The sequence below is a fragment of the Dermacentor albipictus genome, chromosome 3 (assembly GCF_038994185.2).
Source record: "Dermacentor albipictus isolate Rhodes 1998 colony chromosome 3, USDA_Dalb.pri_finalv2, whole genome shotgun sequence".
Classification (NCBI taxonomy): Eukaryota; Metazoa; Arthropoda; class Arachnida; order Ixodida; family Ixodidae; genus Dermacentor; species Dermacentor albipictus.
Window position 1 is genome coordinate 193,818,814 of NC_091823.1, and position 18,842 is coordinate 193,837,655.

The 18,842-nt window shown below is 42.4% G+C and overlaps 1 protein-coding gene across 1 annotated transcript in view; it reads right to left on the reverse strand.

Annotated features, from left to right (window-relative positions):
- ric8a (ric8 guanine nucleotide exchange factor A) overlaps window positions 1–18,842 on the reverse strand; it is a 473,887-nt gene that overhangs the window by 65,777 nt on the left and 389,268 nt on the right. Inside the window, exon 12 of the mRNA XM_070534856.1 lies at window positions 3,797–3,858. Coding sequence (XP_070390957.1) covers window positions 3,797–3,858 — 62 coding nt within the window. The remainder of the gene's footprint in view (window positions 1–3,796; window positions 3,859–18,842) is intronic.

Consider the following 18,842-nt stretch of genomic DNA (forward strand, 5'->3'; position numbering starts at 1 on the left):
TCAGGCTGCATCGATTTTTTACGGCTGCTTCAGTCTTTCTGACGTTATTTATTTTAATATCACCTATTTTCGTATTGTTGATCGGTTTTGACAGTTCTGTGAATTCTATCTTATCTCCTCAGTTGGACACTTTCATTCTTTGTCGTTTCTTTATTAGGTCCTTTGTTACTAGAGCTTGCCTACTCGTTGCCTTGCTGCCTTACCTCCCACAGGAGTAAGAATTGTGTTTGTTGGCCGTCAGTCTCCTTATCAGAGAAAGAAATATTGTTTTTGTCGCGTTAGCTGCCTGTGTGATTCGAACTTGCTGGGTTTATTTGTTTGTCTCTTCCCTCTCCATTCCTTTTGTGTGGTGATATATATAACTGCTCTCGGGAATAAACACTCAATTGTTAGTTACCACTGTGTCCCGTCTGTTTCTTTCATCGTTTATGTGTTTCTGCACTACTTTGTAAATAATGCCCTACCAACTAACCCACCAGTCTCTCATTTTGGCCTTAGATGGTTTTGTAGCTATTGCCATGCTTGTGGGTGTGTCTTCGATAAAACGGAGATAGCAGGAAGCAGCAAGTGTGAACTCACCAATTTAATAATTGAGACTGAGCAGATTGACTATCATGGTGGTTCCTGTATCAGCAAGACTTCCTTAGCATTGTCCAACAAAGAATTGAGTTTTTTGTGCATGTGTAACTAAATTTCATTCCTTCCTGTATGTATGCTTTATCTTGTCACCTTGCTCTCTGGTGGCAATGGGGTTCACGTGGTTGACGGAGTGGACTCGGAGGCACTTTTGCTCAGCTCTGTCAAGGAATTAAAGTGCATTGTTCTGAGTAGCGCCAGTGTGTATCATTTTTCGTCCTTGTCTTTAATAAGTGCTCAACTACTGCCGTGCTTTAAGTGCAATTTTTTTAGGGCATCAGCCGGAATAAGTCAACTGGGAAACTACAGCACGATTGTTCATTTGTGGGACTGCACAGGACAAAAGTTATCTGTGGAAAAAAAAAAAGATGTTAATTTTAAAGAGCAAATGTGTAGGTGTGATTATTATACAACTAAATACAGCATGAGCGCAGCCACCAAATCATTGTTGTTGTTTTTGCCACCTTCTACAGCTACATAGCAGTGTACAATGTATATGCATGTTGTTCATGGCCAAGTGCACGAGCATTATGAGACTGAAATAATCAGAAGAATCAGAATGGGCTGGGGTGCATTTTGCAGGCATTCTCAGATCATGAACAGCAGGTTACGATTATCCCTCAAGAGAAAAGTGTATAGTAGCATAATAGCTGTGTCTTACCAGTACTCACCTACGGGGCAGAAACCTGGAGACTTACGAAAAGGGTTCTACTTAAATTGAGGACGACGCAACGAGCTATGGAAAGAAGAATGATGGGTGTAACGTTAAGGGATAAGAAAAGAGCAGATTGGGTGAGGGAACAAACGCGTGTTAATGACATCTTAGTTGAAATCAAGAAAAAGAAATGAGCATGGGCAGGACATGTAATGCGGAGGGAAGATAACCGATGGTCATTAAGGGTTACGGACTGGATTCCAAGGGAAGGGAAGCGTAGCAGGGGGCGGCAGAAAGTTAGGTGGGCGGATGAGATTAAGAAGTTTGCAGGGACGACATGGCCACAATTAGTACATGACCATGGTTGTTGGAGAAGTATGGGAGAGGCCTTTGCCCTGCAGTGGACGTAACCAGGCTGATGATGATGACGAACATATTGAAAACCATAGTTAAACCATTAAACCATTAAACCATAGAAAACCATTATTAAAAAAAAATCATCCCTTGAAATACACACACAAACAAAACAAAAATGCATCACTCAGAAATCAGAACAACAGCCATCTTTTATGCAGCAGCAATCTGACCTCATCGCCCTGTGCTAATGCCATAGATGAAAATTTCTAAGTGGCGTAGAAATTCAGCTAATAACGTCGACCGAGCTGCAGAATCTGGAACAGAGTTCCAGTCTTTATAAGTTCGGGGAAAATAACTAAACTTGAAAAAATTATTTTTTATAATCGGTAATGGGATAAACTTACTATGACGATGCCTTGATGTTTCATTAGTTTTGATCTCAGAGTAATATGATTTACTTATATTAAGATAATTATTGATAATGAGGTAAAGAGTGTTTAGTCTTTCATATCTGGTGCTGGTTTCTAGCATAGGTAGTTGGGCTTGTTGGCAGAGATCTGTTGAAGAATGATTTCGACGGTATTTAATGAAGATACACCTTACAGCAAGTCGCTGAATCCTATCAAGCTTGTGACAATTAGTTGCTGTGTGAGGATCCCATATTACTTTAGCATATTCGATTATAGGTCTAACTAGGGTTTTGTAAGCGAGGCACTTTACATCCGGAGTAGCACTGTGCATAGTGCGTCGCAGGTACCAGAGTGTTTTAAAAGCTTTGTAAATGACATTTTCAATGTGGGTATTCCATCGTAGATCTGATATAAATGTTATGCCTAGGTATTTATACTGATGGACTTTTTCAAGCATATAACCATTGATTTGATAATTGATCCCCTGAATTTCTTAGATGCTGAGCGAAATCAAACCCATGTCTCAAGGGTTTCTCTAGGACAGCAACCCGACACATTGGTTGGCTGCACACCACAAATTCACTGGGTATGTGCTGCTATCAATGAAAACCTTTCATGCCAATGCTTTAATGAGCTGCACCACAAATGCACTGGGTATACGCCACTCGTCAATGAACCATTTGCCAATTTATGTCACTGAGTACGCGCCACTGCATGTGCAGCAAGCGAGGGAACAATTCCCAGTGTTCTCAAGCGTACCATGCTTCTCGCTTCGGAGGCCATGCGCGAACTTCTCGGCAGTGTCCCTAGATGGTGCAGCGCATCCAAAAGGAAGCGCGCGAGAGGACCACAGCTGCCACATGACGCGTTTCTCAGCACTTGCCCGCACCGGCAGTGCCAGATGGCATCGTGTGTTCTTAAGGAAGCAGGAAAGGGGAATCCTGCCGCAGTACATGCCTCATACATGACTAGTTCCGACGGTGGCAATATGTTGTGTCACTGTATTGATTCAATGCTAATGACATGAAGACCGGAAAGCTAGGAAACCAGGAACAGAAAGAAACATAAATCCTTTTTCTAAGCAAGCTTTTTATTTGTTATAAAATAAATTTTGAAGGAAAAAATAAAACAAAGTGGTATGGTTTGCTTCACCCTAGGTAGCTGCCAGTTACATTCGCAGACTACATGCAGATGCGCAGAAAAAAATGTTTCCTTGGGCTCCATAGCTTTCGCTGTGCTGCCACACAAGTGTTGCCACCGGGTGCAAAGAGCTGCCATTTTAATGAGAGTTTTAGACAGACAATGTGCAAGCACTATTGAAACAAACCAAAGAGTAGTAGGACTGTATGACTACATTTTCAAATACCAACCACGCCATATGAAACAAGTCCTCAGTCAGTGTCATTATCTCACAAACGATTGTTCCAACATTCCTGGAACACACTTCTTCTAGAACTTTGTGTCTGCATTCACTTATTTCACCCATTTTGCACAGTGTTCATGTGACTGGTGTGCATGCAGTCCCAGATGTTTTCACAAGATGAACAACGGAGCCAGCCAAAGTGTCTGTGACTTAATCAGACACAAATCATATTTGCCTTCAATTTTGGTTAATGTGTCTCATAAAAAAAATTAGGCACCTCCAATTTAATAATAATATGGCACTTCATTCTCATCTGCAAATGAAAGCCCTCTCTTAAAGGGTGAAATTATCCAAATGTAAGCACAGAACACTGACCTGTTGCGCAAGGTGTTGCCTGCTTCAGGACGGTTCATGACATCATTCAGCGGTGGCAGCACCTGCAGCACAAGACAACCAACTTTGTTGTTTTTGTATAGTTTTAAGCTTTGCATGATGAGCCCACAATAAAAGCTAAACCTTGATACAGTGAATTTCAATGTAACTAAATTATCAATATAACAAAGTGTTTAACTTTTTGTAACCTCCTGTCCATAGAAGATCATGTATTCAGAACCTTAATTCAACAAAGTATGCTTGTATGCGATTTGAATAAATGAAATTTCGCTTTCGCCGCAAAGCAGTGCCGAGGCAATAAATGACAACTTCCGTGGATGCAGATGGTCAAATGGCTAAATTACAAGCGGCTGCTTGCAACCGCACCTCTCAAATCGCTCGCAGTGTGACAAAAGTGACCCGCTGAAATGGAGTCGCAACATGTTCTGTATAAAGTCCAAGTCCAACAAGAGCCTGTCGGCCCTGTGCACTTTGTGCTTTAGGTGTGAGTGACAGTGTGCGAAGGTGAGACATGAAAGACGGCGACTTCTCGAGTGCCACCTTCCCGCACAGGCAAAGGGGGGAGGGGTAAGTTGGCGCTGCCACGATTTTTGGTGCGTGTCTCGGCCTGTGGCTGCGCATGGCAATAGTGCAGCTCGGCGCATATGCATCTGCGCACCCTGCTTTAAAGGAGGTAATCTGCCTCGTGTGCAAAGAGTGGCCGTGCCTAGACGGAGTGGCGTCATGTAAGCTGTCTTACTGCGCATTTAATATTGGAGTTTGCATAATCTCACGTTTCGGCGAACCGTTGGAGATAGAGAGAGACGAAGCATTTGCTCCCTGCTGGCAGCACTTTTCGCGATACTGTCGTCTCAGTGCGGGCGACGCAATCAGCCGCGGGGGCTGAGTGCACGCAAAAACTTGGCTGGCTTCACTTAATTCGCACTGCTAATATGAAGAAATCGTCGACGTGAGTGACACCGCATCATTCATTGCCAACTCCCAAATTTATCATAATGAACTGTTTTCTCATTCAAATTTGCTTTTTTCGACTGCCCAATTCTGAAAATTCTGCGTCCCTTTTCCTCGTAAGAAAAATTTGTTGGCAATTGTTCTTAATAAAAGCTCGAATATCAATACAATAAAATTTCGATATAATGAAGCCAATTGCCAATTTTACCTACTTAATTATATCGAGGTTTAAATGTAGTTTCATTACAAATTAGGGTAAACACAATAGCCTTAAGTTATTGGTGTTGGAATGTCACACAACAATCATGCTATGAGAATGCCCACTATGTAATAATGCTTTTCTAGTTGACCCTATATAGACCCATTTATCCAATTAGCAAACCGACTGCAACACTTTGGCTTATGGTCCACTTGGCTGCCTTTTATCAAGGCTCATTGACAAATTTTGTATTAGTGTGACCATAAATTTTGGACAGGTGCACCTGATAGGCAAGAAAATCCGAACACATCTTGAGTTTCTATGGAACATAACACTTGTTTCGTACATAGTACAGCAGTAAATTTTTCCAACACCAAAACAAAAATGGCCGTGTCCACTCGGGAAAAAAGCACAAGCAGTGATTCACTTCTTGCATTTCAAGGGACACAATGGTAAAGAGATTCATGCCAAGCAGGTGGCAATGTAAGGTGACAGTAGAGATGATTTCAATGTAGTTGAACAAGCCTGGATGACTAAGGATGAAGCAGCCCATGGTCACTCAATGGTTAAACTACAAATTGACGTACAAGTGGAGGCTCTAATGCTTTCTGTCTGGCAGACATTTGTTGACCAAATAGTGCAGCAATTTAATGTGAATACAGGCTCAGGTTAAATTCTCGCCCAAGTCTCATTGCTCTATCTCTGCTTCTTCAGAGCAATAATACGAACTTGATGAATGCCCCTCGTAAATGCCAGAGCCACAGCAGTAAATCCTCATTAAATTGAACTCCGATATAAAAATGTTTGGTCAAGTCAAAATTTTTCATGCCACAGCATCAACTTTATGCATTTTTCAACACTTATCCTTTGTGCCAAACTTCAGGTCCCTTGAAATCTTGACTGCGAAAATACCAACATAGGCAACCATCGGTTTCCATAGTTTGTCTGAAGTTGCGATGTCACCACAACATGAGAATAGAATTTTGCAGCCATAAACATTTTATATAAATGGCATCAACAAACCTTGGCAAGCACCTTGTGGTTGTGCCTAGTTGAGTAATCTCTTGTAGGAGAGGCCCTGACGTCGCTTTCAGACAAGCCTCCTCCTTGAAGCTGCACGTCCAGCTTTTGGGGTGACTACCCGTAGGGTTCCATAGTTCGTGTGAATTTGCGATGTCACCACAAAGTGACCACAGAATTTTGCAGCCATGGCAATTACCTTGCGGTTGTGCCTGGTTGAGTAATCTCTTGCAGGAGAGGCTTTGATGTCGCTTTCAGAGAAACCTTTTCCTTGAAGCAGTATGTTCAGCAGAACTGATAGTTGGGCGAGTTGGTATGAATTCATAGTGAAATATTTTGCCCGTACAATTCACAAGGACACAGTGAAGGGGGACGCTCGTGTCCTCCTTCCTTCACTGTGTCCTTGTCAATTGTGCACGCAAAATATTTTAGCATGTCCAGTTTATGGGACAACTACTAATACTCCTCTCTAACTGACCTTTTAATGCGATTAAAATTTTTTGGGGAACTTTGCTAGTTTCTGGAATGTCCCTCTGTCCACTTGTCTGCATCTAACCTGTTTCCCACCAACTTGGGACTCAGGGTAGATCATGGTCTAATGGGCATGATGATGATGATGAATGTGATGTTTTATGGCGTAAGGGTCAAGCGTGGCCAAAGAGCGCCAGGCCAATGTTAACTAGTTGGCAATGGAACGATGAACTTGTATGTGCTTGTGGTTGTATGTGCTTTTGCTTGTATCCTTACCCCACTTCTCTTAGCTGCCCGCTTTCGTCCTAGTTATGACTAAGGACGGCAAAGATTTTTTTAAGGCCCTTGATGACTTGAAGCGCGAACTTTGGGCTGACCTAAGGGCTTTGAAAGAAAGTGTGAAATTCTGCAGTGACACATGTGATGGTGTAAATGATATCAAGCAAGAGTTAAAGGAATTGCGAAAAGAATTTCAAGGGTTAGTGAAAAGAAATGAAGAACTTGTAGCCGAGAACCGCAAATTGAGCAACAGAGTCGAAGAGCTGGAACAGCATCAGAGATCTAACAATCTGGAAATCAAGGGTGTGCCAACAGAAGGAGATGCTACAGAGGTCGTTAAGAAAATTGGCGTCTTCTTGGGTGAGCCAATCGTTGACACAGATATTGACATTTGTCATCGCGTCGCTGTACACAACTCGGAGGAGAAAAACATAGTAGTTCGTTTTGTACAGCGTACCAAGCGAAATGTAATCCTGCAAAAAAGCAAAAAACAAAGGATAACTACGAAAGACCTTGACTACGGAGGAGAAGCTTCTCCGGTATATGTGAATGAACATTTGACTGTCTTAAACAAAGGGCTTCTGGGGGCTGCGATCGCCAAGAAAAAGTCTGCAGGATGGAAGTTCGTGTGGTGCTCTGGAGGGAAAATTCTTGCTCGAAAAGACGAGGGCTCGGTTGCTATCAGAATTGCTAAACAGTCTGATCTGGAGAACATAAACTAAGGATAATGGTGCACCCACCTGTTCGACACACTTCAGAAAAATGATGGCAGGACAAAATGATTGCCAGTACTACGATTGCCAAACTTTTAATCAAAAGCACAGGTCAAACAAAAGACAATTTTCAGTTATACATATAAACATGCGAAGCCTAAAAAACAAAGCGGATAGTCTTGAGATACTTCTTCAGTCCCTACACATTAATTTTTCTTCAATAGTACTAACAGAAACTTGGCTAACACACACAGACACGGCACCGCATCTTCCTGGTTACAAGTGCGTAAGCGTTAGTAGGGATATAAAAAGGGGCGGTGGTATAGCAATTTTTATAAAGGAGAGTGTACATTATGAAGTGCTGAGCGACCTGACTAGATGCGATCAAGTTATTGAAAGCCTGTTTGTCAAATTGTCGAACGTCACTGTTGGCGCGATCTACAGACCGCCAGCAGGCAAATCGATGGAATTTATCGACTTCATCGACAATGCTCTTCGCACTTTACAGACTGTAACAAAATCATTTATGCTTCTCGGTGACGTCAACATAGACACCATATCAGATAGTCCATGGGCAAGAGACTTTCATGACATACTAAATTCCTATGCCTGTTCTAATCTGATATCACTGCCAACCAGGGTCACAGTAGATACTGCCACATGTCTTGATGTGTGTGTTACCAACATAGATGATGCAAATGTTACGGCTGGTGTTCTCAGATATGACATCAGCGATCATCTGCCAGTGTTCTGCTTGGGCTTTCCTTCCGAGAAAAATAATGTTTTTCCTCAAGAAAAAAATTTGTATCGAGCAATAACTAATGAAACCTTGATGACGTTTCATGACTATATAGCAGAAGAGAACTGGGATGATGTGTTCAAGCAACGTAACGCCACACTGGCTTACCAGGTCTTTTTGATGAAATTTCAACATTGCTACGATTTGGCCTTTCCACTACGAGAAAGTACTCAGAAAAGTAAACGGATTAGAAAACCATGGGTTACTAGGGAGCTGCACAGAAGAATAAAAGAGAAAAACCGAAAATTTCAACAGTTTCTTAAAACCCGAGATCCATGTGTACTGAATGAATTCAAACAATTGAGAAACAAATTGAACTCAGATCTAAAATACGCAAAGTCCAATTATTTCCAGACTAAATTCCAGGATGTTCAAAATGACGGCAAAAAGACATGGGAGCTACTAAACAACATATTAGCAAAAAATCTAACTGACTGTGGTGTGAAGGAAATTTGCATTGACAATGTGCTTCTAACTGGGAACAATTTAGTAGAAGCTATGAATCAACATTTCGCTAAAGTAGGTGTTTATTCAGGACGACATGGCACTTCCAGTGACTGCGTACGTATAAATAGCTTGATGGAGTCAATCACGCTTGCCCCTACAACGTCTCATGAAATCGAAACAATAATAAGAAATCTAAAAAACCAAGTCGCTTGCGGAGACGACGGGATAAAAATTTTGCCTATTAAGCATGTGGTGAGCTTGATAAGCCCCATATTATCGGATATAATAAATCAGATGCTTCTTAGCGGAGATTTTCCAGACGATTTGAAGATCGCAAAAGTTACACCTGTCTACAAAGGTGGTGGTGAGACCAACATTAATAATTATAGGCCCATTTCAGTTCTGACAGTGTTTTCAAAGGTATTTGAATACGTCATCAATCACAGGCTAAGCGGTTTCTTTAATAAACACCGAGTAACAACAGAAGCTCAGTACGGCTTTCAAGAAAACAAATCAGCAGGGATTGCTCTCGTTGACATAAAAGATAATTGAAAATATAGAAAACAAATTGCTCACTCTTGGCTTATTTATAGATTTCAGCAAAGCCTTCGACACTGTTCAACATAACATATTGTTAAGAAAATTAGAAAAATATGGTATTAGAGGAGTAGCAATAAAACTAATCCGGAGTTATCTAGAGAAACGTTATCAATATGTACGTGTTAACAATTGGTCCTCCAGCAGACTCGAAGTACAACAGGGCGTTCCCCAGGGCTCTATTCTGGGACCCCTACTTTTTCTTATTTATATAAATGATATTATAGCAATACATGGATCCCCGCAATTAATAATGTATGCAGATGATACGAATGTTTTTTTCACCGGAGAAACCATGCAATCTTTAGAGACGTCTGTTAATGACTACTTATTACAGTTATCTGCATGGCTTCAAAGAAATCGCTTGAGTCTAAATATAAATAAAACAAAGTACGTCATTTTTAAGCCAATCAATAAGCATGACTGCTACCCGGTTAACATTAGATTTGAAGGACGCTTGCTGGAACAGGTTACTGAACAAAAGTTTTTAGGTGTCTGGTTTAACCACAATCTCTCATGGAATACTCACGTTATTCACCTAAAATCAAGCCTTTCTCGCACCATTGGGTGCATTTACAAAGTACAACATCTAATACCCAAACGTTTAAAGCAGGCACTATACTATTCACTGGTTTACTCTAGAATTAGCTATGGAATCTTGACTTGGGGAACAACAACGGCTACTAACTACTACAAACTTAATGTATTACAAAAGCAAATGTTGCGCATACTGGAAAATTTTAAAGGCAACAAGCAGTTATTGAGAACACAGCCATTATTTACCAAATATAACATGTTGAAGGCTGACCAGGTGTACTACTTTAAGCTATTGCAATGGATCAATAAATACAAGTTACATATTTCCGCATTGCCCAGCTCAAATTCATACAGTACCCGAAACCCAAAACGAAAAATGCCGCAAGATAGAACCAACTACGGAAGGCAAGCATTATCTTTTCAAATAACCAATGCTCTTAACAGAATAGATATGCAAGTCGACTTTAATAAAAATGTACATACATTTAAGAAATACTGTAGGAAGTTTCTTGTGAACAGTGACATTATGTTTTCATTATTGTAAATTACCTCACAAAGTGCGCTTTGTTCTCTCTTGCCATGCTTCTCTCAACTAGTGCAATTTTTATACACGGCTGTAAAATTGTGCTTGGTTATTGTGTCTTGGTTTTGTGATGAGTGCCATGGCTATGAATGATGTTGTTGAACGTGCCGACTGATAACTAAATTGCTGTGTTCTGTATTTACGTTGCAGCCATTATGTTGCACATGTAAATATTTTGTACCAATCATTTGCTGACTTCATATTCGAGCAGTGACTAGTCTCCCTTTTTAATATTGCCCACTGTCTGAACCTATGTCTGTCTGACTTAACTTTGTTGATGTATTTGGTCTGTGTATATTGTGCAAGGGGGCCGGGGCCCTTGTCAAGCGCTCTGTCGCCTTTAGCCTCCGCCCCCTCTTAGACTGTGTCTGAGGAAATAATAAAGAAAGAAAGAACTACGAGAGGTAGATGCGACGTGGCTGTAAAGGGGCCTAAAGACTATAATGAAGGTGCCAAATAAAACAACGGACAAAGGAAGGAGACACCGGACAACCACGTAGGTGCACTAACAACTGAGCAATTTATTTTTTGACACAGGAATAAATAGCTGCTGCCAAGGATCAAAATAACAAGAAGAAACAGGGCCGTCATCCGCACCGCACAAGGAAACCACAATACAGAAGAACTTCTAAGTGCCGCTCCCAAGATACGCCATGTCCTTTGTCGATAGAGAAGCTGAGGCTTCACTCATACAATTATCACAATGCTTCTTGATTTCAAGCGTTTCCAATATTTCTCTTGTCAGTTGATTATCAGCTCTGTTCAAAACACAGGCTCTATGAAAATCTGGAATGCACTTGTGAGCCTTACAATTCGCATTAGTGTGAGTGGAGAGCTGGTTTTTCCTCTTATATCGATGCTGACGCAAACTGTCATTAGACATCTGCCTGTTTGGCCAACATAGTGTCGCAGCACTGCGCGGCTGAGGCTGAGAAAGAAGAAGTAGAGTGTGCGCGTGTGATCTCGGGGTACTTTGCGCCGGCTGGGTCTGGCCTGTAGCTTCCCTCTCGGACCTCGTTTCACCCTGTAAATAAACATAATTCGTAGCAATATGATGAACCACACGACAAGGGAACCGAATAAACTACTATCTTTACATATGCGACATGCTTCTGACCATGTTTTTTTGCGTACACCTGTTTATTTTCCCGACGTCCTGCGTTCACCTTGGCACACATCAGACCAAGGCATTTTGGAGCAGAAAATTAAGCCCAAACACCAGCTCGCTTGCCTACTTTTTTCAGATTGTGAGATATGCCGCGAACATATGGAATGATAGTACACCTAGTTCCAGAAGGGCCTGCTCGACCCTGGTCTACAACGTTAGGTCCCTTGAGCTGCTTGAGTATTTTTTCTGCAACAGATATGATCATGTGGTGAGGATAACGTGCCCCTTTGAGGCGGCTGACCTGACAATGAAAACTGCTTTGCAGCCGATGCACACGACTTGTTAAGTGCGTTTGTTAGACATAACTGAATGATGCCTCTTTTTATTACTTTTGAGTGAGCGGAATGGTAGGAGAGGATGGGTTTGCTACCCCTTGGCTTGAACTGCCAGCACACAAGGCACGATGAGAAAGTGATCTCCAAATCTAAAAATCTTAAACAGTCATCAGTCGCAAGCTCGTGAGTCAGGGTTAGAGGATGCAAGGCTGTTTTAAACTCTGACAATAATAATGATGACTGGGTCTACAATTCTGGACTGTCACTAGGTGTGCTATCATTCTATATGTTCATGGTATATCTCACAATCTGAAAAAAGTAGGCAAATGAGCTGGTGTTCGGGTTTTATTTTCCGCTCCGAAACATCTTGGTTCGATGTGTGCCAAGGTGAACGCAGGACAAGAGGAAAATAGACAGGTGTGCGCAAAAAAACATGGGCAGAAGCATTTTGGATGTGTAAAGAAAGTAGTTTATTCGGTTTCCTTGTCGTGTGGTTCATCATATGTTGGCCAAACGGGCAGATGTCTGAATGACAGATTGCATGACCATCTGATATAAGACGAAAAACCAGCTCTCCGCTTACATTAGTGCGCATTGATGATGATGATGATGATTGGAGTTTAATGGCGCAAGGGCATCTAAGGCCAAAGAGCGCCAGGACATATGTTTTTGTTTAGTTAAATTGTGGGTTTGGTGCTGTGACTTAAAATATAGGCTGTATAGAGGCCTACACGTAAAAGAAATCTATAAAAACTGGTGGATGAATTCTAAAATTATAGGTTATAGGGACACATGGTAAATTGTTGCGGATTGCCCGAGTCCCTTGCTGTACAATTCTTGCCTACGCAAGAAGTGCAAGAGCTCAGACATACTTATGTGCATCAGACTGTACTTCACCTGTGAGGCACAGTCTGATGGTTAGCATGGAATGAGATGATATCTAGAAAGTTAGCTTGAGCAAGATAATTAAGCACTCTTTTAAAGTTAAAAAGTGCATCTTCTGATAAGAACATCGAGGGATGGGGTGGTATATGGTGTGTGTAGAGTTCCTTGAAATGAGCTAATCGCTCTCGGTGAAGTTCGGGACATTGAATGAGGATATGTAGGACGCTGAAGTTCTCACCGCAGCGTGTGCACGTTGGGGGGTCAGTTGAAGTCAATAGGTGTTTGTGTGTGCCATAAGTCTGTCCTATTCTGAGTCATGCTAGGACGACTTCGGTGTGCCTATCAAGCTTCAGTGGGAAAGGTTTGCTTAATCGCGGTTTAAGAAGGTGCAGCTTATTTTCCACTTGCTTGTCCCACTCAGCTTGCCAGTGGTTATGAAGCACCTTTCTACAGCAGGTTTCATATCTACACCAGGTACCCAGCTTACATCAATAATATCCCGATGAGCCGCTTGTCCAGCATTCTTGTCTGCCATTTCATTGCCTGCAATCCCAGAGTGTCCTGGCACCCAGCATACAACAAGAGCTAGGTTTTGTTTATATGCTAGGTGAATGTGTTTAAGGAGCATGTTTAATACAGGGTTTCGGCTTGTTTAGCCACAGGACAGGGCTGTGACAACACTTAAGGAATCTGTGTATATTATGGACTTTTGTATCTTGTGCTGCACTATGTATTCAACAGTGATCAGGATACCGTACGCTTCGGCTGTAAAAATGCTGCTATGGTTATGTAAGGTTTTAGCGTTGGAGAAGTTTGGGCCATGGGCTGCACATGATACCGAAGTTGCCGACTTCGAAGCATCAGTGAAAAATGCCGTTGATCTATACTTGTCTTCAAGGGCCAAGAAATGCTGCTGGATGAGGGCACTTGGACAACTCTTTTTGTTCAGTTCTCTAAAGGACAAGTCACAGGTAACTGTACATTGTTCCCAGGGTGGAATAGGTTTAGCATTGTCGCTTTCCTGTAGATCTGTGAAGAGTACTCCGAGTTCTTCCGCAAGAGATATTACTGCCAACGGGAACGGTGGGGCGTGTGAAGGCCTGTTTAAGTAGAACTGGTATGTGGACTGATCACTTATGAGTGCTTTGCATGGGTGGTGTTTTAGTGACATGATTCTTATCCTCCTGAGACCCGGCTATGGAGATTTGTCCAATATATTGGACATTCATGAATGAGCCAGTACTCCTGTGACAAGGCTTTCATCCTCATAAAACCGCGCTGTCCTACTTATTGGACACCTGCTTGCGCCATCTATGCAGCTTTGATGAAAACACATTGTTCAAATTCCTGCCGAAACAGTTTCACAATGGCGGCATTCAGCTGTGCGGCGTTTTACGGCAGCTGCCGGAGAAGTAAAAACTGTTTCTCGTATTTCTGCCTGCTTTCAGGGCATATCTTTGATTTTATATTGAAGTTAATACAACAGCGTACGCGCAGAATACGGAATTTAAACTGTTCGCCCACTCACTTTTTTTTACGCTTCCTTTGATTTCGCGTGTCCATTACGTTGGACGCTAGGACTCAACCCGGTTATTTTAACCGCGCTTTTGTGATGGCCTTGTTATGAACAGCAGGCAAATACTGTTGGCATTTACCGGCTTGTGGACGAAATCACGTCTCTTTTTTTTTTCTTTAGGGGACCGGCCTTGCGTGTCTGATGAATTAGGCCGATAACTTATCTTTTTTCAATCCATGGCTAGGACCCACAAGACACCTATCGCAGGCGGTCTCGTAAGGGAAAAAAACATCGATATCCCTCTAACAGATATTGTGCGCATGTACGTCAACATGGCCGGTGTTGACAACGCAGACCGAATGATAAGTTACTACAGGATAAAAGCACGCGTCAACAAGTGGACAATCGGAGCCATCTTTCACCTCTTCGACATTGACCTCAGCAATTCCGAGGTGCAGTACACGCGGGACACAGGCTCCCTAAAGAAACAGCGGAAAGAAATACTGAAATATATGCAGTTCCACCAATCTGTTGCTGAGACTCTTGTGGCTCAAGGGCTCAAGGGAAGCAGCAGGATGAAACTGAGAGTGAGAAGGAAACCTAGTGGCATCCGCCATCAAAGCAAGCTTGACTGTCTCTTTGGGAACCCCAAGAAAAGAGCACTACCCACTGCTCAATGCTGGCAGACACTGCAAACGCTGCCCGTTGCAGACTACAAAGGCTGCGACATGAAAACAAACTTCTTTAGCACCAAATCGCGCCATCTATGCAGCTTTGATGAAAATACATCGTTCCAATTCCCGCCGCAATTCCACAATGGCGGCATTCAGCGGTGCGGCGTTTTACGGCAGCTGCCGGAGAATTAAGCACTGTTTCTCGTATTTCTACCTGCTTTCAGGGCATATCTTTGATTTTATATTAAAGTTAATACAACAGCGTACGCGCAGCTCTTCAGCTCTTCTTCTGCATCACCAAGGACAAAAAGGTGTTTTGAAGTTTCCCACAGAAAGTGAACACAAGAGCAAATATTTTTTTAACAGAGGAATGCTCTTTTTATGTACTTTATTCACTACTGCGCCTTTCGAGTTAATAAATATTTTTGCACACGAGTTTGAGCGCAATATCTGCGGTACATGATTACGTGTGCGCTGGCTGAGAAAAGACCGGGTAGAATCCCAGTGTCCAATATATTGGACATCGCGCTGAGCTGTAACTGTCAGGGCTATTGGAAAAATATTTAACACTTTTCACCTTCATAATCCTACTGACTTATTCTGAAAGTTTGGGAAAAATCTGTGCACCCAAATGCATCCCGGGTCTCAGGAGGTTATTGCATAGGTGACTCCCAGATATGTACGTTGATAATGCAGCGGCCACTGATCCGATTCTGAGTATAGACTTTGGACGGGGCTCGTCCTAAAGGCACCAAGAGATAGGCGGATACCTAAGTGATAGACAGGATCGAGTTGCTTAAGTGTAGTCTTTGAAGCAGACTGGTAAAAAATACATCCGTAGTCTATGCGTGACAACACAAGGCTTTTAAAAAAAGATGGGAGGCAATACCTATCTGTTCCCCACGACTGATTGGATAAAATCTTTAAAAGGTTCATGGTTTTAAGACATTTCAGCTTCAACTGTTTTATATGCTGCGTGAAGGTTAGCTTACTATCGAATGTTATACCAAGAAATTTTTGTTCTTTTCTATTTACCAGGTTTCTCCCATGCATGGTAATGCAAGGGTCAGGACATACACCTCTTCGTCTGGAAAACAGCACACAGGAAGTCTTTTCTGCATTGAATTGAAATCCGTTTTCGTCTGCCCATTTCGTGAGCTGATTAACACTCAACTGTATCTGGCGTTCACACATGGACAGGTTGCAAGATTTAAAGCTGATTTGGATGTCGTCCACATAGACATAATACCATACCATTGATGGTATAACAGAGTGGAGAGAGTTCATTTTGCTTATAAAAAGTGTGCAACTTAGCACTCCTCCCTGTGGTACACCGTTTTCTTGAATAAAAGTGCGCGATAGTACATTGCCAATTCTAACGCGGAACTTTCTTTCAGATAAGTAATTTTGCAAAATATTCAGCATACTACCACAAATTTCATAGGAAGACAGGTCTTGCAGAATACCGTATCGCCAGGCAGTATCATATGCCTTCTCAATATCAAAGAATATAGATAGACAGTATTGGCTATGTACAAATGCATCACGTATATATGATTCAAGGAGAACTAGATTATCGGTAGTAGACCTCGCTCTTCGGAAGCCAGATTGGCGAGGGTCCAATATACCATTATATTCCAAAAAGAAGACAAGGCGTCGGTTAATCATCTTTTCAAATACTTTAAGTAAGCAGCTAGTGAGTACAATAGGTCTGTAACCGTTAACTAAGGAAGGGTCTTTACCGTGTTTGAGTATTGGTAGGACCATTGCTTCTTTCCAAGATGAAGGTATATGACCAGTAGCAAATATCTTATTGTAAAGGCCTAACAGGCAGTTTAGGGTCTCATGAGGCAGACTGTTGATTATTTCATAAGAGATTGCGTCAGAACCTGGAGCCGAGCTACCACAAGAGCCTAGGGCAAGCTTGAGTTCATGGAGTGTTAACGGTCTATTGTACCCTTCTGATGACTTGTTTGGACGCAGAGGAATATTTTCAGCTATTCTTTTATGCTTTAAGAAAGTTTCGGAATAGTTTTCTGAACTTGATACTCTCTCAAAGTGCTCGCCAAGAGTGTTTGCTTGATCTTCTATTGACTCACCAGAGCTATTGACGAGAGGAAAAGGATTTGGACGTTGTCCTTTTAGTTTACGTACCGTTATATACTTTGCTAACGTCCGTGTATGAGTTTATTGAGGATATGTAGCGTGTCCAGCTTTCTCTTTTGGATATTCGGCGGATACGGCGTCCATTTGCTTTGCAGCGCTTAAATTCTATTAGGTTTTCTGTGGTTGGATAGCGTGAAAATCTACTCCATGCTTTGTTCTGGCGTTTCTTTGCAGTTTCGCAGTCTTTGTTCCACCACGGCTTCGGATTGAGTTTATCTGTGCAGGACTGAGGTATACAGTTTTTAGCAGAACAGAGGATATGTTCAGTGATGTAGCTGGCCAGTTCCTCTACACCTAGGTGGTCCACATCTTCCAGGCACAGTTTACATATGTTTCTGAACTTTGACCAGTCTGCACTATGAATTTTCCACTTTTGGGGGTAAGCTGGTCCATCGTGCCACTTCGTTGTTTCTAGGAGTGTAGGGAAATGATCGCTCCCATATGGATTACTGATAACTCTCCATTCCAGGTATGGAAGAAGTGACGCTGACCCTATTGCTAAATCTATACATGAAAACGTGTTGTGTGTGGAGCTGTAAAAGGTTGGCTCTGCCTTGTTAAATAGGCAGGCTCCAGAAGAAAGAAGGAAGTTCTCTATTGCCCGTCCTCTCGCATCACATCTTGAGTCACCCCAGAATGTGTTGTGAGCATTGAAGTCTCCGATTATTATACAAGGTTCGGGAAGCTGGTCAATCAGCTTTTCAAATTCAGCAATATCAAACCTTTCATCAGGCGGTAAATATATAGAGCAAATAGTTATAAGTTGGTTAAACAATATAGCCCGAACAGCCAGCGCTTCAAATGAACTTTGGAGTGATACATGCTGGCATGCAACTGACTTTTGGGCTATGATTGCCACACCACCTGAAGAAGAATTGCCATTATTTCTATCTTTACGGAAAATTATGTACTGTTTGAAAAAGTTCTAGTGTGTAGACTTTAAATGTGTTTCTTGAACACAGAACAGTCGTGGCTGATATTCCTCTAGTAGATCTTTGACATCATCTAGATTGCGAAAGAGGCCCCTGGCATTCCACTGAATTATTTGTGCAGCCATTTTGAGGAAGATTTTTGTTGACTCTGTTCAAGAGCACGTGGTAAAGATAGATGGATATGTATAGAAGAGCGGTAACCATTTGGGTTACCGGTCCCTTTCTTTGTGCAGTTACAGGTATTTTATCTCTTTTAGCGCGCTCTCGGGAGCGCTGATCTTTCGGCGTCGATGACGCCAAGGATTTCTGATCGACCTCCATAACCTTCTCGGAGGCGCTGGAGGATCGTGAACTAGGCGCTGAAACTCGCGTCCGAGGCCGTGGAGTTCGGTTTAGCTTTGGAGCCTGCGGAACCGAAGTCTGCAGGCCCACCTTCGGTGTTGACGGAGCAGCATCTGCTGCTGCCACCAGAGGGGCAGGCGGAGTGATTACCGGACCACTATTAGTGACCGCGGTAGACTCCCGAGGTATTTGTGACGCTGCCCCCCGTCGCGCCACCTCGGAATAGCTTGTGTGATCTAAGTAGGAAAGACGTTTCCTTGCTTCGTGAAATGTAATGTTTTCTTTGACCTTTAATGCAATGATTTCTTTTTCTTTCTTCCATTTAGGGCACGTTCTAGAGTAGGCTGGATGGCTTCCATCGCAGTTCACGCAATGTGGAGATGAGTCGCAAGTGTCTGTTGGATGATCGTTCGAGCTGCATTTCGCGCAAGTCTGGGATCCATGTCCATACCTCTGGCACTTAAAGCACCGTCG